Source organism: Athalia rosae, chromosome 3 (genome assembly GCF_917208135.1).
Source record: "Athalia rosae chromosome 3, iyAthRosa1.1, whole genome shotgun sequence".
Taxonomy (NCBI): Eukaryota; Metazoa; Arthropoda; class Insecta; order Hymenoptera; family Athaliidae; genus Athalia; species Athalia rosae.
The window spans coordinates 1059763-1081884 of NC_064028.1; the positions used below are offsets into that span (position 1 = coordinate 1059763).

The window sequence follows — 22122 nt, forward strand, 5'->3', positions numbered from 1 at the left end:
TGAAATATATTTGAATGACTGGCGCAAATAATTATACGTATACATATTGGTCAACAGTATTGGAGTTTCTTGATTTTAAATTGTGTAGCTCGTGAAAACAATCTAAAGTCGATCCAACGCTGATAACAAAATATTTATTGAAATAAAAATAATGTGCAGAAATATAGAATTATTTAATGTATCCTATCTCTCCAGTAAAACATTTCGATAGCGGGTGAATATACGAATACGAATCGGAATTTTTTTGTTACGATTGTTAATTTATATTATTAACAGTAAGAACATAACAAGTTCACATCCAGTTTGGTCTATCTATCTCATTTAAAACTATACATCTTAAATAAATAATCGACGTTGACACGCAGGATGTGATATTCATCAATCGTCTGGGTTCTCCTGCAGTTTTACAACGTCCGATACAATTCGTGTCTACTACACCTTGCGTTGTTTTATTATACATGAATTCAGTTTATGTATAGTACTATACAATGTACGGTAATTTCGTTTTTTAGATCTAGGTATGCTAAATGTATTGCAGTTGAATTCAGTATCTGGAGCGCTCTAAATCTGCACATATGTATGTGTGTGTAACAGTTCATTCCTTAACTTAAATAATCACAATAGATCTTTAAAACGCCAAGACCAGCTTGTCACATCATCCAAGCCATCAATCGATGTGCTTGTCTCAACAATAATAGATGGTATCGATTCTAGATAAATTTATAAACAGAGCTAAAGCAGCGCTTAGCAGAATATTACTAAGCCCAGACTCGAAGTGTCGCATCCCAGCTCCCTGTCGAAAGAGCAGTACCATCAGGGGAGACACGTAAACAAGACACACGGTTTTCATGACCGTAGAGTAGCGCAACCCTCTGGCATTTCAATGTGTCCCATGCATTGACAGTATAGTCATTATAACCAGCAAAAAGAAGGCGACCACTCACGCTGAGGTCGACTGCATTGGCACCAAATATAATACTTTGTTTTGCATAAACGGCAACTTCTTTGTCTGCCCGCAAATCAAAAAGACGACAAGTTGCATCATCGGAGCCTGTTGCTACTGCATCGCCACTTGGATGAAACCTGACCTGGGAACAACGATGTATTTTACAACAATAATTGATTTTTATCAATTTAAGGTGAAAATGATCATCAATCATCACGTACCGAATTAACATCTGAACGATGACCTTCGAAGCTTTGAACACACTGACCACTTCTCATATCCCATATAAGAACCATTTTATCGCAACTTCCCGATACAAATGTATTTCCCGTTTCGCTTGGAGCCAAATCGAGAGACATAACATCGCCTGAATGTCCATGAAAATTTTGGAGCAGCTGTCCACTTTCTACATCCCAAAGAGCGCAGGTGCTGTCTCCACTACCGGTCAAAATTTGTTGATCGCTGTTTGGAAATGCACAGCATGACATGTATGAAGTGTGAGTTCCTACTGTTTTCTTGCGAGCAGAAACATCGTCTTCAAGGCTTAGTGTGTACACCGTAACTTTGTTATCTAGTCCACTGTAACAACAATTGAGATTGTAGACCTAAACAAATCTTCTGTTCTAAGACTTTCTATTCACACATAATCTAATATTGAATTGTGTCATAAGTATTACCTACCCACAAGCCACAAGAGTTCCACTAGGGGCATAAGCACAAGCCATCACCCAGGTTGTCGGCATGGTAACCGCGTGTTCTTTATTTGTGGTAAATGCATCCCATATGAGCATTTTTCCATCCTACGGTGACAGAAAGGTACATATAAAATACACTGCTTGAAAATGGTCTGCCTCATTTAAGAAGTTGTTTGTATAGCAGTGGCCTTAGATATTATGGAGACAGAACTCTTAACCTGTGACGAGGAAACAATGTGGCGCTTGTCAGGTGACCAGTCGGAACACAAAACCTTTGCTTGATGACCTTTTAGAACACGGCGAGGTTTAACATTCATACAATTTATAGCTTCTAGTCTATCCGCCACGCTGAAGACTGAAAATAGTGTTACAGAATCAGATGCAAATAATGTAATGTGAATGTTAACTCACAAAATACTAGTGACTTTTCAAAAAGCAACAGCAATGCATAGCATTAGAGTACTGTTTTCAATCGCTATTACATGCAAATGATATTTAAACACGAAAAATCGAACAACTGGATATGAAGTAACATGAACAGGATGTGATTGTCACCAAGATGCAATCGCTATGCACTCAAAATAACGAAAACTGTCATTACGTGTGACATCGTTTAGTCTTTGCCTCTCGTCGTCTAGCCGTAATTTTAGACACTCTGCTTCTTTGGCTAATATTTCTATCTGTTGCAATTCAGTGGCAGAATCCATGCTTCTAAAATCCAATTATATCCTGGGCGTGTCCTGTCACAAAGGAGGAAATCCGTATTTTGATAAATCAGAATTAGAACAGAATGACACTACGAAATTTGTTCGTGATTTGAATGTCTTCTTACCGATTGTTATTTAAATCTTTTAACTAAAAGAGTAGAACATTTCGAATGTTAGGAACTGTCAACAACAATAATCAATACATATCGATAATAATAAAATTTGGCGCCGATGCGAGAACCCGTACGAAATATCACGACGATTCCCGAAGACACAAATCCTCATTTTGAAATAGTTTTGAAAATTTTACTCAACGTACGTGTCCAAATGAACTCTCAATAGACTGAAATGATCGATCCAAAGTCACTGTCACGTTCTTTACTGTTATTTTAACATGTCGATAACCCGTCGAAACGGTGTAAATGGATACCAGAAACACATGGCTCCAAAGACACCATGTTTTTAGTCTCGACGCCAAAGGTATTTCCTAAATTTGAACGGATAATTGACCACGTTCCATTGTACGATTAAATCTAGCGATAATCAGACTACGTGAAAAATAAGGAAGCGAGATCACGGGGATAAACAAATAAGTGCAAATACAACGAAGCACGAATAATTGAAAACAAATTTCGGGTTCAATTATCATCGAGTATAGTTCTTGGTTCAATCGTTGGAGGGACATCCGGTAACGGAAGTAAGGTAGGCAGAGTGGGGTGAAAACCGAAGGTTCCTTCTGCTCGCCCCTGTCTTGACCGTTCTCCATCTTTGGCTCCGTGGTACGGTCGACGGGCATCGAAGACAGAAAATGGCTTTATTATCTCTACGTTTAGCTGCCTCCGTTGCGAGGCAGCTGCCTAACGCAACTGTTCAGGTTCGTTGACGTTTCTCCATTTATATTGTTCTTTAAAAGTTACATTTAAAATGTAATTCGTTGCTCGACTGTGAGAGCCGACATTTTAAGCGGATGCCGTAATAATCGCATTTCATCTGTCTTTATTTTCCGCAATGCAGTCTTTTATTGATGATCAAATCGATACTCCACTTGACACTTTAAATCTGCTCGAATTCATTTCATTGTTCTACATGTTGAAGAGCATGTTACAGGGTTCATTGATATATTACATAAACAAGTATAACTCGTTATGTAATAGCTACTGATCTGACCTGCAGAGAGGAATGGTCCTTCCAAATTGAATTCTTTCTTACTGTTACAGGTCAACTGGCCTACTGCTGGATTTGCTACTCGAAAATATCATGTATCATGCAGTCGTCGCTCCGCCGAGATCTCTTCCATCTTGGAAGAACGTATTCTGGGTTCTGCACCCAAAGTAAGTTTCTATCGAGCTACATTAGTAGTCCTATGAAATAAAATTGTATAATTTTCTACCGCAATGATTCAAACCTTGCCCATACATTGAATGTCATATGATACTTGTAGGTTTTTCAATTATTACCAATCAATCATGTTTGACCTGTCTTTTGAAGTTATGTGATGAATGGACAACACATTATAGAATTGTCACACAGCTGTAGTCGCAGTCATTGCAAGATATTCAGACTGAGGTTCTCGAATATTTATAAGAAGCCATTTGAGATTGAAATTGATTCTTCAAATTGAAACTTTCAGGCCGACCTAGAAGAAACTGGTCGTGTAATGAGCATTGGTGACGGTATTGCTCGTGTTTATGGTCTGAAGAACATTCAGGCCGATGAGATGGTGGAATTTTCTTCGGGTCTTAAGGGTATGGCCCTGAATTTGGAGCCTGACAATGTTGGTGTGGTAGTTTTTGGTAACGACAAGCACATCAAGGAGGGAGACATTGTCAAGCGTACCGGTGCCATCGTAGATGTGCCAGTTGGTGAACAACTACTTGGACGTGTAGTTGATGCTTTAGGTAACGCCATTGATGGCAAGGGCGCTATTGAAAGCAAACTCCGTTTCCGTATTGGTACCAAAGCCCCTGGTATCATTCCAAGGTAAATGATCTCAATATAAATTCTCTATTGAACGCAAAGCGATCAATGAATGCATTCTTGATAATATTAAATATCTTACATATTTATATTTTTCTAAATCCTCAAGAGTTTCCGTACGCGAGCCCATGCAGACTGGAATTAAGGCCGTAGACTCGCTGGTGCCAATTGGTAGAGGTCAACGTGAGTTGATCATTGGAGACAGGCAGACTGGAAAGACTGCCTTAGCCATTGACACCATTATCAACCAACAGAGATTCAATTCTGGAGGTGATGAGAAGAAGAAGCTTTACTGCATCTACGTCGCCATTGGTCAGAAGCGATCCACCGTAGCCCAAATCGTAAAGCGACTCACAGATGCCGGTGCCATCAACTACACCATCATCGTCTCTGCCACCGCATCTGATGCTGCACCCTTGCAATATTTGGCTCCGTATTCTGGATGCGCCATGGGAGAGTTCTTCAGGTATATTCAATTAATTTTGCTCAACAATCCAATCCTGAGATTTCCAAGGCTCTCAAATAAGTTCCGATTTTTAATTTGTTTTCAATTATTAGGGACAATGGCAAACACGCCCTCATCATCTACGACGATTTGTCGAAGCAGGCTGTGGCCTATCGTCAAATGTCTCTGCTTCTGAGAAGACCTCCCGGTCGTGAGGCCTACCCTGGTGACGTATTCTACCTCCACTCTCGTCTGTTGGAGAGAGCAGCTAAGATGAGCGAAGCTCACGGTGGTGGATCCCTCACTGCTCTTCCTGTTATTGAAACCCAAGCTGGTGATGTATCCGCCTACATCCCTACCAATGTAATTTCCATCACCGATGGACAAATCTTCTTGGAAACTGAATTGTTCTACAAAGGTATCCGACCAGCCATCAACGTCGGTCTCTCCGTGTCCCGTGTAGGTTCTGCTGCGCAGACCAAGGCAATGAAACAGGTAGATACAAAATTATTCTCCAGGGTTAACTGGAATAATCTAGTTGAAAATGAGATGTATTTTGGATTTCATTTTCTGAATTATAGGTAGCCGGATCCATGAAGCTTGAGCTTGCGCAGTACCGTGAGGTGGCTGCTTTCGCCCAGTTTGGATCTGACTTGGACGCTGCAACCCAACAGTTGTTGAACCGTGGTGTCAGACTCACAGAACTGCTTAAACAAGGACAATATGGTAAATTCGCCCATCGTTCGTGTGCTTAATTTGAGAATTACTGGTGATATTGTCTATTCTGGCATATCATTCGACGTGTAAGAACATGTGAGAACATGACCGAGTTGTCGTCTGCTATTGAACTTGTGGCTGAAATTAACACGCTACGGTTTTCAGTACCCATGGCCATCGAAGAACAGGTCGCCGTCATCTATTGTGGTGTCCGTGGATACCTTGACAAAATGGATCCCGCTAAAATCACCCAATTCGAGAAGGAGTTCCTTGCCCACATCAAGTAAGTTCTGTCGATCTTTATTTTTACGGACAGTCATTTTTCCTCCATATGGACCTTTCTATCCAACGTTAGACACTATAAAGGTTCACCCACCTAATAGGTAGCAGTTGATTGTATTTATTAATCGACTTGTTTTTCTAGGGCAAGTGAGAAGGATCTTTTGGCCACCATTGCCAAGGAAAACAGCATCAGCGAAGCTTCTGATGCAAAATTGAAGAAGATTGTCACCGATTTCCTTGCCTCTTTCGGAGCGTAAGTTCAGACCTGATATCCAATATCAGACATCAGTTCAAAGCCATCACTAGATAAGTGACAACGCGTCTTAGGTTACATCTGCAGATAACTGGTCCAGATACCATGTACTTTTGTTCAATTTTTTATATAGAAATACATGTTATTTGCGCTCTGTTGGCAGCCTGTATTAAGAATATAGATTTGTAATATCACTGATCGAAAACGGTTCAAGGAGCCAATCCTGAGAGAACCGCAGAAAAGAAACGCAAGAATTTGATAAAAATAATTCCACATTCGAACGATAGACACGATAGTCGAACATATACATACTGTACGTTAAATGTGGGACTTTAATAAAATGTAAAGTATCCACTATATCGTGTTTTTCCTTTTCAATCCTCTATGAAGCATATTATTGGACATACTGCAGTAGCTCGTACAAACGGATACTTCGGATTTATTTCAATTCACCACAATGTTCTAATCCACGTCTATCCAAAGGAGTATCAATCAAATCTCTAATTAAACTTAACAAAGATTTATTCATACTAGTTTTGTGACCTGACCCACATATCTATGAGTAAACAAATATACAATCGTTCTACGATTCAGGATGCCGACAATGTGATTTCAATGAATGGGTTATAATGTCGCGACTGTAAATAGTCGAGTAAAGTTCGTTTAGATATAACGGTTCATCTGTTATTTCTGGTTGAATGTAATCAACCGATAGTCTACACAGTATCATGATGTTTTTTCTGTTAGTCAGTTAGTCGGAAATCTTGACTTTACTGAGTTTAAAAGAGGGTATAGAAATACTTGGAAGTTTTTTGGTCAGAACTCCAGTCACAACGGTCTGTTCTTTGTTCTCTCTGATGGTAAACGTCTGTCCCTCCAGCAGTGGCATCGGTTTCATGAGGGTCACTCGGGTCTGAGCATGTTCTCCAGGCATCAGCATTACCGATTCCGGTGGTAGCATGAGATCCAGTCGGCATGTTATTTGCCAGGTAGAACTGTATAATGGTTGAATGTATCCTGAGATCTGCAGGCATTATAATCATTAGTGAAATTCGGTTCGAGCAACAAACTTCATTTGACGATTTTGCTAGTACCTGCATAGGTTTTGATCGACCTCCTTCTGCTTTGGTTAATAAATAAATTTGTGCCTCAAATTGATTTGTAGTGGTCATCGTTTTAGATGCACACAACAGCATTCCTGTTCTTACCCGAGAAAGTTTAACTCCCCGAAGTAAAGCACCAAGATTTTCTCCAGCCTTTGCTTCGGGAACACTGCGTTTGAAAATCTGTGCATAGTTAAAATGCAAAGTTTATGATTCTCGATTCAAGGGATACTTGTTAGGTTGTACCAACACTCTCAGTCTTTGATTTGACCTGTATGTCTGTCACCGTTGTTGATATTTGATCATCAAAACCCAGCAGTTCACATGTAGCATTTTTCTTTAATGTTCCTTGCTTCAGGGTACCCACAACCACTGTTCCCCTTCCAGGTACAGTGAAGGCACTATCTATCGGCAAAATAAATGGTGAATCATAATCTCTTTGTGGAGTTGGGATATATTCGTCCAAAGCGGCGAGTAGCTTCCTGATGGATGGTACACCAAAATTTGAAGTATCCCCATTCAAGGCTAGTAACGCAGAGCCATGAATCACAGGAGTATTTATTCCATCATATCCAAAATTAGTCAGTAACTCTCTGACTTCAATTTCTACCAACTCTAACATTTCTAGGTCTGCAACGTCTGCCTGGATAAAAAAAAATAATATTTAGCAATGAAATGTCATTCGACTATGTCTGAAGTCCTGAGTTTTTAGTAGAAGGAGGTTTATACAAGTCTAGTTACAAAACCGAAGTTTCGCACATCTTCACCTTGTTCAAGTAAATGACTACATGTTTGATGCCAACTTGCTTTGCAAGAAGCAAATGCTCCCTGGTCTGGGGCATAGTTCCGTCGGTAGCAGCGACGACTAATATCGCTCCATCCATTTGAGAAGCACCGCTGATCATGTTTTTAATGAAATCAGCATGACCAGGGCAGTCCGTGTGGGCATATCGTCTAGCTTTAGTTCGGTACCCGACATGGGCAATGTTAATCGTTATACCCCGAGCTTTTTCTTCGGGAGCTTTGTCAATTTCATCATAAGATACGTATTTGCAGTTACCCGTCTCAGTTGATAAAACCTTTGTTATAGCAGCTGTTAAAGTGGTTTTTCCATGATCTACGTGACCTATTGTCCCCACATTACAAACTAACTCTGAATCGTCGAGAGATTTACTCAACGATCGAGAGGTTACGCTGAACAAGGGACGTCGGCTGATCAACAACTTATTAATCAAAGTGCCTGTATTCTGCGAATTCGATCTTTGTATGTACACAGATTTACCAGATTTTATTAAACGAGCAAGGTTTTGGATGGCTCGCATAATGTCAAGTTTTTTCTATATCTTCCTCACATTCAAATTAAACTCTACTACTACCAGTGAACTCTATTCTCTGCAAGCACAAGAAAGCCGGTACGTCCACTAGTTAGCCCCTCAATATTAACCAATTCGAATGATATTTTTTGGCAATCCTTTGTTGGTGATTTGCTGGTGAGTGATGGTTGACTCTGGTTATCATTAATGATGAAGGTAATAAGTTGCTTCTTTTTTAAATGCGAATCAACTAAACGTCAAACTTTATTTTCAATCTTTCTAGCTCCAAGAGGGCGGGAGAAAGCAAAGGGAGAAAGCTTACGACTACAAATAAGTGCTGCCACCTCGATAGAGATAGGCGAAAAGTTATTACAAAATAAAAAATTTCAGAATACTTTTACATCGCCGCTTCTTGATTATTTATCTTCTCCAAGTTACAGATTGCCGGCGATATTGAGCTCAAACATAATTCGTCAGTGATTAAGAAATAAACCGATATCTATCAATTTCCAGATAATCCAGACCATCAGCACTAGATTTCGTACGCCCGATTCACTCCCCCGTATAAAATATTTCAAAGTTTTCTACCGAGATTTTGGATTTCACGCTTAGGCCTGAAGTAATTTTGAAAATAGCGCCACTAAGTGACTACCCCGTTGTTTAGGTTTTATTCAAATCGTCTTTTTTATTTTATTACTTGATAGGACGTAGGCAGAACAACAAAGATGGTGAGTTGATTAATAAATTCATAAGTTCAGTAACTGCTAACTTTACCATGAAATTCTGATTGCCAGACAAATATTCGATGGATATATACAGTGGTAGGAAGGCCTGTTATAGGAAAAAATCCTTCTGCAAAGTAAATTAATAAAGCACGTCAGCTTATCACTGCCATGTAATAACGCTTTATTTAGCAACGCCCATAAATTGTTGTTTGAGCCAAAAATCTTTTAGAACAATTAAGCAGAAAATGAACTAGGGGATAAACTATCGGTCAATGAACACCACGAATAAACTATTCGTACTAGCAAATATTCTGATTGGTTGTTCGCGATCAAAAATCTATGTATATGTCACCCGGTCGCACCTTAAATAACACGAGTAATCACACATGGCCGAAACACCTGTTGCCTCTTGATTTTTACGAAATCGTCGGAAACAAAACGAAGAGTGTAGTATCAAACCTTTGATTTCAATCTTCGTTTCCAAAAAACCAACCAACTGGATCTATAAATACCCTTAATTGCTGTTCTCTGAATCCTAAATATAATTATTCTATAATTAAAAGAATTATAATGAATGTAATTTTTTTCTCACGCTTTGCATGCCCCTATTATTCAGTCTGTCCAAATGTATTATTATTATTATACGTATTATTGAATCTCACATGTATAAATGTAATCGTAGTGTAGAAATTCTCAGTAAGCATGGGTATAGCTGGTAATTTGCTAGTCTCGACATGACACTCTACACTCTTATGCTATGTCTATTATTCGCTACCTTGTTATTATCTCGAGACATGTTGAAGTACCAAGTATGAAATGTGAGCAGTAATCAATGAGTATAAGTATTTTGATATACCGCTAATTATGACAGATTACATCTCAAATAGTTTGTGATCTGTTATCGAACCATATTTCGTTAGAAATTAAAAATGAGTCTTGCGTAATCTGATTAGTTTTTATCCATTATTATTTGACTCACGCTGATGTACAAATCTTAGATTCACTCGACCACGGCAATAAGTGTTGAAATTCTATGTCGGACAATGATCTGACCAATATAGTACTTATTGTTGGGAAGACTTAAGGCTAAACTTTGATGCACTTGAATTGAACAATATAAGTTATCAAATTGATAATTTTCCTATCTGATTGGGTCTCTCATGACTTGGAAATTTTGTATCTGATATTGTACAGGACACTATGCAAACAAAATAATACCTAACACTTCATTGCCCTTTGTTTGCTCATATATGTTATTAGTAGAACTAGCTATTTCGTATCAGCTGTATTGTTGATATTTATGAATAAGTGGTAGTTATTTGATTCTAATGCCGCCATCATTCAGTTATGAATCTAATTCATGAAAGATATGAAAAAAATATAAACGTTTTAATACGTCTTCACGTATATTTGAGAATCAGGCTATCCTTGACAATTGCCCAAAGTATCAATGATTTCCTCAAATTGAAGGCACAAGGACCACACTCAAACTCTAAAAATTGTATCTATAGTAATGGGATCAGTTAAAGGCATCATATAATATTTCTCAAATTGTTGTAAATAATGAAGGATTATGACAATCATTGGGTTCTGGTCAGATGACAGACTTCAAGATGTTACGTTCAAACTGACTGTCACGCGTAATTTCATCAAGGTAACTTAGTGGGTGACTCATTCCGCTATTCTATCGAACGATAGTTCTCAAATTTTTATAAAGCGCCAATTGAGATTACATTTTTTATTGTGCTATTTGGAAAAAATTAGGTCAGATATTGCTTATTAATCCTAGACTTATTAAAATATTCCTTTTTCTATAAAATTGTCTAATAGCATTTTACTATAAGCTAATGCTAAGCCAAGTAAATTATTCTCGGATATTGAAATTCAATGCAAAGGCATGATTGCTTCGTCATACACAGTTCATATCGGTCAGGTTAGAAGAAAAATTTCATTTTAACTGTGACGAACATCATGTGTCATTGAGAAAGTATTTCCAAATAACTTAATCTCGTTGATTTACAATATGGCAATACCGTCCAGCTTTGCCAGTTCAGATACTATCATCAAATTTACAAGGCCAGGTAGTAACGTATAAAAGGTTTCTTCAATCATGGAAGATTGGCAATTGTATTTCACTCATAGCATAAGGTTGTATAATCAAAAAGTTAATGATAAAAATCATTTATTGGCTGCACAGTGTACCGCGTGCTTGTGCCTCATCATTCAGAATTTTGGATTTCAATAGTGATACGGAAATAGTGAACAAAGATATGCATTTTATGTAAATGAAAAGTTAGTAACTAAATGAGCAAACAATATCTCAAACTACTATACCCTTTACTATTGTCTATTTTATCGATTGCTAATATCTTTGTTGTAAAATGTGTGGCATGTCATATAATGTTTGGACATTAATTTCATCTTGTAGGATCCCAAGAGAAGAGGAGACGCGCGTTATAGACGTACTCGTGAAGATCCAGGATACAGTATGGTAAACTTACCCCGTCGCAAGGAAACCCTTTACTCTGTTACCTCAGATGACTCTGAGTATGATGAAGACAATAGGAGAAAAGACTTGGTACCAAGTTTGTGGTGTGGGCTGACGATGTTGTTGGTACTACTAATCAGCATGAGTCTTCAGCATTATTTCTTAAATGGACTACCGAAGGCCCTTAATGTGAATGACATAGTAGCTGGAAAAGATCTTTTTATTACTGAGAGAGCAAAGTCTGATTTAATTGGATTGGCGCAAATAGGGGAAAAAGTAGTGGGAAGTTATCAGAACGAAGTATTAGCTGTGGAGTATCTACAGCATCATCTGCAACAAATTCAAACGCACGCAACAAATGGGAAGAGTGTTCAGATCAGTTTTGCAAGAGGTAGTGGCGCCTACCTGGTATCTGGATTCGTCAATGTCTACACCAACATTGGAAACGTCCTCGCAAGATTATCGGATGGAAATAGTTCCAGCATAGCTCTGTTGGTCAATTGCCATTATGATTCACATCCTTCTAGTCCAGGAGCTAGTGACAATGGAATCAACTGTGCAGTAATGCTAGAAGTACTTAGAGTATTATCTCAAAGTACAACTACATTGGATCACGATATTATTTTTCTTTTCAATGGCGGGGAAGAAAATCCATTACAAGGATCTCATGCATTTGTAACAACACATCCATGGGCAGCTGATGTACGAGCGTTTATTAACTACGATTCAGCAGGACATGGTGGCAGGGAGACTCTCTTTCAAGCTGGCCCAAAAAATTCATGGCTTAGCGCCTACTATGCCTCATCAGTTCCACATCCACATGCATCTGCAGTCATAACAGATGTTTTTGAGAGTGGCTTAGTCCCATCAGATACGGATTTCAGAATATTTAGGGATTTTGGTAATCTCCATGGCTTAGATATGGCTTATTACGCAGGGGGACATGTTTATCACACGTTATATGATGACTATCACATAATTCCCGATGGATGTTATCAACATACCGGAGATAACATGATGGCCCTGGTAAAAGCATTGGGTAATGCACCGGAACTGGCTCAAGATTCTGTCGATGGAGATGCATTATTTTACGATTTTCTTGGATTATTCATCATTCGATATTCTACAACCGTCTCAATTATCCTAAACATAGTGGTAGCACTTTTGGGCCTTGTTTCACCATTTTGGCCTGATGCAGGTTGCAGCATGAAAGACAGAGCTATAAGTCTCGGTGCGAGCTTATTCTGTCAAATATTGGGAATAGGCTTGGGGTTTGGGCTCTCTGCCTTAGTTGGCATGATACTTGACTGGTCGGATAACGCAATGACCTGGTATGGGAAGCCGTGGCTGCTGATTGGCTTGTTCGTCGTTCCAAGCATGCTTCCTATGCTGGGTGTAAATTGGGCCCTGACTGCTCGACCAATAGAGCAGGTGATCTCAGTTAGTTCGTCATTTGTTGCATCTTTTTCTACTGAGAAACTCAGCTTAATGAGATTTTTAAAATATCAATAATTCATCAAACCATCTTCCATAGATAATTAAATGTAATACTGTAACACATGCATTAAAATTTGTATTTTCAGAGCCGTTTAGGAACTGGGCAACGGGCACAGCAGAATACTCAGGCTGTGGGGATATTTTGGGCAATTATTTTAATTGTACTTACAGGTATTGGTTTGAAATCAGCCTATATAATCGCAATGATTGTGGGCTTTGTCTCTGCAGCTAATGTTATTACTTCTGTATTCAAGCTACAAAGAATTGGTGAGTGCAGAAAGTCTCATTATCATAATTGTCAATCTGGAAATTTGTCTGCTACATCTCTGTTTGCAGAGTTAAAAGACTAATTTGAGTAGGATTTCATGTTATTTTATTCTCATCTATAAGAACTTGTTCAATAATCCATGTGTTTGCGTAAGTGAATCATTTCTGCCATTATTTTGATTTTCAGTGCAAGTTTGGCTTGCAATTTATGTCTGCATTGGGTTGATCATCCCAACCATCTATGTACTCTGGCTTGGATCGATGATGACCAGTTTCTTGCCAATAATGGGTAGATCAGGATCAAACATCATTCCGGATCTATATATATCTTTAATTTATGCATTGATAACATCGTTGATTGGCAGTTATTGGGCACCCTTAATTGCTGTCGTCAAAAAACCAGCTGTTTTGATTTTTGGTTTCACGTTAGCTGCCGTTTTGACCATCTTAGCAGCTACCATCACACCTCTTGGTACTCCGTACAGTGTTGATCTCACTAGCCCAAAGCCACAACGATTCTGGCTCATGGTAAGTTATCGTAAAGATACGACTTGAATGAGTTGAATATCAGAAAAATAACTTGACATTGACATTGAATTTGAATTTTTTGATTCAAGTCATTAAAATCATTTGATTTACATTGTAATCATCATTTCAGCATGTAGCACGAACCCTACATGACATTGATGGTCAAGTAATGCACAATGACGCAGGTTTCTGGATTCAAAATCTAGATAGAAATGGCCCAAGAACGGTCAGAGAGTATGTATCTAAGAACACCACTGTGAAGGTTGTAGGAAATACACCAGGAGATACCTGCTTGGATGCAATATTCTGTGGTATGCCCCTCTGGAAAACAAGAGACCTTAATATGCTGTGAGTAATAACTTGAAATGGTAACTCGTATTACAATATGATTCTTCACAAGACGCCTTCCAAAATTGAAACGAATATGAGCTAACAAAACTACAGTCGATTTGAATTTTATTACAGGGAAGAGAGCTTTTGGATACCGAGCGAGCCACCGACAATTCAGCAATACCAACCATCGTCTCTTACAGGCGAATGGGTGAACACAACCGCTGAGTCGAGAAGACTGCTTCTTAATTTAACAGGGCCAGACCACATGGCCTTGTTCTTTTCACCTAGAGACGGAGTGACTATATCGAATTGGTCACTTGTTGATGGAATTAATACACCCATAATAGTGAATGGTAGATCCTTGCACTTTGTGGTTCACAATTATGCGGTAGAACCACAGGGTGCAACTGAGATTTGGTTGGATTTAGCAGTAAGTAATCTTTAGTCATTATTGAAGCATGATGAGTTTTGCGTTTGGTTAGCTTCAGTTATTAATTCCTTGTCATTGTGTTTCAGGTTTCCGATGGAGTAAGTCCAGTAATTGACATTGCTTTGAATGCTCACTATTTGCATAATACTACAGCAACCAAAACGCCTTACGCTTCGATTCTTGAACAGTTGCCATTATGGGCAGCTCCTCTCCATTGGTCGTCGACTTACAAATCCTACATCTTTTAAGTTTTTTATTCTACCTATAGTTTCCTTGATCTAGGCCCTTGATACACCTTAGATTACGACTTTCTATGAAGCTTTAACCTTTACGAAGTAAGAAAAAGATTAAAACTTTTTTATTGTGAATATTTTGTCAGCCGATTGAATCATATAGCGAATTCGACTGCTGCCCTGGGCTGTACCTGGGTTGCATCGAGTGCGGTTTTCTCTTCGAGGAAACCAATAAAATGACAGATGAGGTTATGTCACGTAACATAAACAAAATTTGAACATTATATATGTGATGGAGGCATTGCTTAGACATATATGTACTACATATATGTAGTACATATATGTGCTTAGAGGCATAGAAGGGTAATTCTCAATGATGGAGGATACTGTACTCTGATGCGCACGCAGTAATCCATTAGATTAGAGCGAGACACAGCCACTCTTTAAATAGAGCCCTCTTGACACTATCTCTCTCGTTACGCGCTGTCAATGATATGCTCGAAGTGTCAATGCCATATTCTAGCATGCTGTGAGCGTCCATAATTTCAGTGTATGAAGGTCGATGTTCGTAGAGACCACTGATCTCCAGTAGAAACACAAAGAGACACAAATAGTGTCGGTTTTGCTTACACAAATTTTTAAAAGGTCTACTCTCCGACATTTCTTGACGAAATGACCTGGTTCTTGTCTCTAAATGTGTGTTCTGGTCTCCTTTAGTGGCTGATCTCTGGATATTGGGATCTGTTAAGTATAATATTAAAATTTTTCAATTATTTCACAGAGTATTTAGATTCTTACGAATTTTTCTAAGAATTTTGCAAAATCTAAAGGTTAGCCACTTCATTCCGATTTTCCGAATGTCATTTTGATTGCTTCAGCCGTTTTAGAGAATACATCTTTCAAAAATTCGACGTTTTTCCCCCACCAAATGGTGACTCGATACGCCTCTTATCACAAGCCACTAGTTATCCGCCCACCGCAGCGCGAATCGGTTAAGAAGTAGAAAGAACATTGACTCATATAATCATTATCGTTTAGTTTAACGATTGCGTTGTTCATGCATCCGCGGTTCTGATATTCTGCTTTTCACAGTGCACCGAGATCATCAATTCCCATCACTGATCTAGAATGGTGAATCTCATTTGATACGTAGAGATGAATGTCAATAATTAAGTTTCTCTCCTATTAAACTGGATTTTATACTCATAATTCTCATAATCTTGCTCACTCGAATTAGAATGGGTATGTTTGTGGAATTTATAATCTGTACTGAAAATTTCATGGGATTTTTTCAGGTATCATCAAACTAGATACCTTTCTCTACCAGTTTTTAAATGCTGCTATTGCATCGATTGGCATCGTATTTCCTGAACATTTATTATGGCATACGTCTGCACTTTCAAAATAAAATAAAATAAGAAAACAAGAAATCGCTCTTGACAATTTCATTGAGATTTCGCGGGAATTACCTATGATCGCACTTCGCGAGATCACATGTAATCCGTAACGCGCGACTATGACAAAAGATTTTGAATGCACCTCGGTGCTGCCACCCGATGTCCATGCGCGAAATAGATAATCAGATTCCGCTGTTTGTATCACGCTCCGTATTACCTTGTATCAAATGTAACCGACTGTCGTTACAATTATCTATGGAGTGCACTTTTATTACCCTGGTTGTTGCTTTTTCACAATGATCAATCCGACCTATGATCCGACCCCTCGATTGAAGAACGACTGCCTATGTTTCCACCGCTCATGAAGATTTCCGTATATTATGCGATCCCGTTTAATTTTTCGCTTTTAACTGAAAAATTACAAATGTCGTAGTTGGCATGATTATACGCACACGGGTCGGTAGGGTTACTGGAATTAGCGAATAAAGCGGCTATCAAGCAATTTGCTTGATTAAAACTGACAACAGCCATGTGCCAGGCCATGTCTTGATCCCGAGAGTAAATGAGGTGCAATTTCTACTTCTTCATGTTCAGCTGCGGTAGATACTTTGATGTGGCAAAACAATCATTCGGCTGCATGGTGCTCCTATTTGAATTCAAAATTACGCTGTAATTAATTGGCCGCACGTGGCATAAATCAACGAATAGCTACCGATGAAATTGATTAACATTTTCTCAAGCCGTATATCAAATACAATCTTGGATTGCATTTTTATATGGTAAATCTTATTTTGCGCGCAAAAAACATTTTGCACATGCAAACTGATGTAAAAACATTGAAGCTCCTGCGTAACTTGTTTACTTCAAGTATGCCAGTGACATCAATGTGATGCGAGCATGGTAGTGGGAATGAATAGATTTTGGAGGTTTAACATTAGAAAGTTTCGGTATACCATATTTGGACCGAAAGATTATACCTGGAACTCACCTATGACTTGGTGCAAAACAGTTCTTGTTTTTTGATTATGTCGGTTCCGTATTAACTTGTACGAGTATATTTCGCTCGTGTACCTGGAATCATGAGATACGATATAATTACAGAAGATTTCACGTGATTGTTACCATGCTGTACTGCAATTTGTTTAGTAATGAAATGATGCCTAGACTTGGTCCATTGCGATAAAACAATTGGGGGTACAACCGTGGCGCGGGCATTTCTATTTCATTCCTAGTGTTGAATAGTCCAAGCAACTTAATTTCGTGACCAGAATTCAGTGATCACTCGCCCACATACGACTTAGGTAGTGCCCGTTTGGAGAGTGCCATGGAAGAACCTAGACGTAAGATCGGAACGCAAATAATTGCTGGCTTTGCAGGTAATATTTTCTGTTATTATGGAGAACTCATATTCTACTTGACTGAATTCTTTGTGAAAATATATGAAAATTCTGCTCCTATAGCGACGCTATCGTCGGTCTGCACGGGCTACCATTTTGGATGGTCGTCACCATCTCTACCAAAACTTCGAAACCCCGACTCCGACATTTACTTGACATCGGGACAAGGGGCATGGGTCAGCAGCATTTTCAAATTTGGAGCCATGTTAAGTCCGCTGCTAGTTACTGTGCTGGTTAGAAAAGCTGGCAGAAAATGGTTACTTCTGGCTTCGTGTATTCCTCAAATTGCCAGTGGCATCCTGTTAGTTCTAGCGCAAGGCTACTGGTGGCTCATTTGCGCAAGGTAATTCGAATTTCATCGTACGCATCATACTCGAGCGATTACAAAATCCTTCGTGAGTCACCGCAGAAATAAAAAATGATATTTATTACTCCAAAGATTCATCGCAGGAATCGGCTCCGGCACTTCGAATATAGCGTCATCGTTGTATATCGGAGAAATAGCTGATGATAAGATCCGAGGTGCTCTTGGTGCAATTATTTCTCAAATGATGAACTTAGGAATTCTGCTGGCCTATTCCATCGGGCCATGGGTTAGCAGGGTGCCTTTTGGAGGGATGGGAATACTCTTGCCCGTAGTTTTTGGTTTAGTTTTCGTCTGGATGCCAGAGTCTCCTTATTATTTAATAATGAAAAATGAACCGGAACGCGCAACCAAGGCTTTACAATGGCTCAGAGGTACCGAGGATGTGAAATCGGAGATCGATAAGATCAAGGCGAGCATCGAATACGATCTACGAAATGCGGCAAATGCCAAGGATCTGATCGTGGTACCGGGAAATCGAATGGTTCGTAGAATTCCACCGAGTAACTTCAAATCCGACGGCTGCAATGTAATTACGGAATATCGAAATTAATCCATTTCTTCAGGCACTGATCATCATCCTCGGTGTGATGTTCACCCAGCAGATGAGCGGCATAACAGCGATTCTTACGTACAGTGGTACTATCTTTGCTGAAGCTGGATCAACTTTGGATCCAAGCGTTTCTCTTATTATTGTCGGAGTGGTCCAATTCCTCAGTGGAATACTGTGCATTTTCACCGTAGACCTGGCCGGGCGAAAGTTGTTGTTACTCATTTCGACTGCCGGGTCAGCCATTTTCTTAGTAGGTAAGTCATAACGTTGATTATTAATTTTTTGTCAATATAGTCAGATATAAATCGGTTAAGAGTTGTTTCGCATGTGCTCGCGAAAGTCAACCACTGATTACCAGAAAAAGTATTCTGGAAGAAAAAAAAACTCACCTGTGGTTTTATTCGGATTGAAAATGCGCGGAAACTAAATAGATCACTCGTTATTCATTCTTGTTCAACAGGCGTTGCCCTATACTTTCAATTGAAGTCCAACGGATTTGACGTTAGTCCGATCTTTTGGCTTCCGTTGGTCAGTATGGTCGGATTCATACTCATCTATACGATTGGATTGGGAATAATTCCCGGCGTTGTACTTTCGGAACTATTCCCGTACAATTTGAAAGCTTCGGCTGGAATGGCCGTCATCACAATGGCTGGTCTGTGCGGACTTATCGTCACGAAGCTCTACCAAGTCGTTGTCGACGCCTGGGGGATCGAAGCCGCGTTTTGGGGATTCGCGGGTATCACAGCATTTTGCTTCATTTTCATTTTATTCTTCGTGCCCGAGACGAAGCAGAAATCTCTCCAGGAGATCCAAGAGCAACTCCACAGAACTACGGAGTCAACGACGGCTTTGGAAAAATCTGGCTATTGACGAAATATGGGCCAGGCTCATCTGGATTTTGAAAATAGAAATTAGCAAATAATGTAACTTATAATATTATAAACAATTAATGTAACCAAAATGCAAGTTCTCCAATTGAACAAATACGACAAGGCTGTTTCAATTCGATTAGAGTTTTCGCAGATTTTGTCGACAGGTATTAATGTTGCCCGGTATGATATCATCCAAGTTGCAGTTATTCACTCACAATGTGTATCCTAAAGTCAATCCCTTTTTTACTTCCTGAGCGAAATATATCGAATGACCAAAACCATGCAGGGCCCCGTACGAAGCGGTAATGCAGGGGTCTCACTGATCTCTGTGAGGGACCGTAGAGGGGCCTCAATAACGACTCGCTTCTCACCGCTGGATGGCGCGCTTCACTACGTATAAAAAAATTTACAAAGGTCAAGTACTATTTTTGTTTACGAAGTTTTGCATTCTGCCGGTTGTTTAACTTGCACGTACGTACGTTGAAAATTATTTACTATTCAAGTTGGAAATAGGATAATATTTAGAATTTATAAAAACTTCTGTAAAATATGGAAGATGAAGATTATGATGCTATCAGGAGGAATAATATCGCAGAAAGGGATGCATTTGTAAGTTGACCGTATCAATCTAACCTTACTGACAAATTGAGAATAATATCTAACCATAGATGGTTTATTGAAAAATGATTGTTTATAGTTTTCAGAAATCTTCAAAGACTTTAAAAAAGACCAAGGGGATCCAAGGATAGAGGAAAAACCGTTTCGAAGAACCCTCGAAGTTTCGGATGCTGAAAACGAAGAGAAATATCTGCCTCCAAGGAAACGACGCAAACCAAATGGCTCCGAAAGCAGAAGTTGGCGGCCAAAGCAGGTGAAGTTGGAATTTCACCGGAAATATAATACGCGGAGCCGTGCGAAAAAAGGCATAACTACGTCTGATTCAGAAGATTCGAGTGACGAGGATGATGGCAGAAAACGACGTAGGGGAGCAAAGTTGCAAGTTCTTTTCCCATGGGCAGTTCCTTTTGAGAGAAAAATTGCTATGATGAAATGGAACTTGTTTGGCCAAGACGATAAAGACGACGATGAGAACGAACGAAGTTACAAAACTAGTGAATCCTCTGATGATGAATACCATAGGAAAAAAATTGTCCATCGAGTATTAAAGTCAGCATACAATCCAGATAGCATACCATCCCCAGATGAAATAACTGAGGCACAGTTATCAAACATTGCAGAAAAAAATTCTGGAAAAATATACAATGCAAAGAATGGTACAAGTTGCCATCAGTGCAGACAGAAAACTATGGATACAAAATCTGTATGCAGATCTGGCGAATGCATCGGGGTTAGGGGTCAGTTTTGCGGCCCTTGTTTACGCAACAGATACGGAGAAGAGGTTGCGATAGTTTTAAAAGATCCGGTAAGATATTTACAAGTACAGGTCAACATTTTGCGCATCATTCATAAAATGTGCTTATGCTTGTGATTTCATTTACAGAAATGGGCTTGTCCCCCATGCAGAGGACTCTGTAACTGCAGTATATGCAGAACGCGCAATGGGCAATGCCCGACAGGAATTTTAGCTCCCGCTGTACAGGAACGAGGATATACATCTGTGCAGGAATATCTTGAATCTATAGGTGCCGAGAATACGTAATTATTTCGAATTGTAAAAATATGTCGGATGAGTACAGAGTAGAAATTGTTGTTTGCTCATGTTCCTAAAGGTGATTTTAATGAATTTTAATAACGATTACCTTAAAGTTACTAAAATATTCTATAATTTCTATAACGTGATTGGACCGTGCCTTGATAAATGACAAACACCTTACTATTAAATATAAGTTTTTAATCATCAGTCGCTTTTTTACCTCGAATTCCCAAATTTCAATTGTGCCCTAAAATTTCATCTTTTATACGATGATTTTTTTTTATTCTTACTTTGACTAAAATGATCTATGCATATAAATTACTGCATTTACATGAACCTTATAGTTGGCGATTTTTTCTGTGATCACAGATCATTCTCGGTGTTAAAAAATGACGATTTATAAACTTCGCTCTCCTGCCTCGCACATATATTACCTATGTTATATTCATGTGCTATTGAACGGGTATAACAATCAAGCTTTGTCGGCGCCAGGTACAATCGTTGTCGATCGATCTCATCAGTAAATATAAATAGAAACAGGTCCGTATGTCTACACCTAGAGTCTACTCCTTCAGGATACAATGACAAATCGGTAACAGTTCAATTTTTCACCCTCTCTTTTATACAGGGTATCCTATTTTGAATGAACCGTCTTTTTTATACGGTCTCGATTTTATACATGGAGTCATCTGTGTTTCTTTCCTTTTGTGAATCACATTGGATAGGTATACTAAACGCATAGAGTGTGAAAAAATGTGGAAGCATGGAAAGTATGCAATTTTAATCAATAGCATATAGTCATGAAATAATTAAAAAAATGATTTTCCAACTGTAACCTCTAGGTATTTGTTTGTAACTGGACTGGATTTGTAAAATTGTAAATTAATGGTCTTTTTATGAGAAGTATTTCGTTTTTCTAGTATTACATTATTTGTATATTTTC

At 38.9% G+C, this 22122-nt stretch overlaps 6 protein-coding genes across 16 annotated transcripts; 4 read left to right on the top strand and 2 right to left on the bottom strand.

Moving 5' to 3' along the window:
* Positions 1-115: 115 nt before the first annotated feature.
* On the bottom strand, positions 116-2914 carry LOC105685640 (guanine nucleotide-binding protein subunit beta-5). Of its 2 annotated transcripts, XM_020852178.2 has the most exons (7): positions 2668-2914; positions 2474-2528; positions 2243-2381; positions 1860-1996; positions 1628-1746; positions 1168-1525; positions 116-1088 (listed from the first exon to the last, which is right to left on the bottom strand). In XM_020852178.2, exons 3-7 carry the CDS (start codon positions 2346-2348, stop codon positions 759-761), a joined length of 1050 nt encoding a protein of 349 aa, XP_020707837.1. In that variant the 5' UTR covers positions 2349-2381; positions 2474-2528; positions 2668-2914; the 3' UTR covers positions 116-758. The 2 variants fall into 2 exon arrangements, with proteins under 2 accessions (XP_020707837.1, XP_048508827.1); XM_048652870.1 differs by lacking the exon at positions 2474-2528.
* Positions 2915-3061: 147 nt separating this feature from the next.
* LOC105685486 (ATP synthase subunit alpha, mitochondrial) lies at positions 3062-6379 on the top strand. The gene is made up of 8 exons (XM_012399605.3): positions 3062-3222; positions 3566-3679; positions 3979-4328; positions 4435-4791; positions 4884-5265; positions 5352-5496; positions 5653-5770; positions 5912-6379. Exons 1-8 carry the CDS (start codon positions 3157-3159, stop codon positions 6024-6026), a joined length of 1647 nt encoding a protein of 548 aa, XP_012255028.1. The 5' UTR covers positions 3062-3156; the 3' UTR covers positions 6027-6379.
* A 61-nt stretch (positions 6380-6440) lies between these two features.
* On the bottom strand, positions 6441-8803 carry LOC105685487 (elongation factor Tu, mitochondrial-like). Its single transcript, XM_012399608.3, has 4 exons — positions 7893-8803; positions 7397-7768; positions 7117-7308; positions 6441-7046 (listed from the first exon to the last, which is right to left on the bottom strand). Exons 1-4 carry the CDS (start codon positions 8445-8447, stop codon positions 6774-6776), a joined length of 1392 nt encoding a protein of 463 aa, XP_012255031.2. The 5' UTR covers positions 8448-8803; the 3' UTR covers positions 6441-6773.
* Positions 8804-9029: 226 nt separating this feature from the next.
* Positions 9030-15074, top strand: LOC105685484 (endoplasmic reticulum metallopeptidase 1-like). Of its 5 annotated transcripts, none has more exons than XM_048652851.1 (7): positions 9030-9166; positions 11592-13091; positions 13235-13415; positions 13603-13943; positions 14074-14291; positions 14409-14706; positions 14793-15074. In XM_048652851.1, exons 1-7 carry the CDS (start codon positions 9164-9166, stop codon positions 14952-14954), a joined length of 2703 nt encoding a protein of 900 aa, XP_048508808.1. In that variant the 5' UTR covers positions 9030-9163; the 3' UTR covers positions 14955-15074. The 5 variants fall into 5 exon arrangements, with proteins under 5 accessions (XP_048508808.1, XP_048508810.1, XP_020707824.2 ...); XM_048652853.1 differs by lacking the exon at positions 9030-9166 and adding an exon at positions 9184-9259; XM_020852165.2 differs by lacking the exon at positions 9030-9166 and adding an exon at positions 9330-9610.
* Positions 15075-15497: 423 nt separating this feature from the next.
* Positions 15498-19661, top strand: LOC105685488 (facilitated trehalose transporter Tret1-like). 6 transcript variants are annotated; one of them, XM_048652866.1, is made up of 6 exons: positions 15498-15635; positions 17438-17712; positions 17797-18076; positions 18173-18581; positions 18664-18904; positions 19111-19661. In XM_048652866.1, exons 2-6 carry the CDS (start codon positions 17661-17663, stop codon positions 19521-19523), a joined length of 1395 nt encoding a protein of 464 aa, XP_048508823.1. In that variant the 5' UTR covers positions 15498-15635; positions 17438-17660; the 3' UTR covers positions 19524-19661. The 6 variants fall into 6 exon arrangements, with proteins under 6 accessions (XP_048508823.1, XP_048508820.1, XP_048508821.1 ...); XM_048652863.1 differs by having other exon boundaries at positions 15545-15682; XM_048652864.1 differs by having other exon boundaries at positions 15545-15682; positions 17483-17712.
* A 274-nt stretch (positions 19662-19935) lies between these two features.
* LOC105685489 (cell division cycle-associated protein 7-like) lies at positions 19936-21383 on the top strand. Its single transcript, XM_012399610.3, has 3 exons — positions 19936-20134; positions 20223-20948; positions 21027-21383. The coding sequence occupies exons 1-3, from the start codon at positions 20075-20077 to the stop codon at positions 21183-21185; spliced, it is 945 nt and encodes a 314-aa protein (XP_012255033.2). The 5' UTR covers positions 19936-20074; the 3' UTR covers positions 21186-21383.
* Positions 21384-22122: the final 739 nt, after the last annotated feature.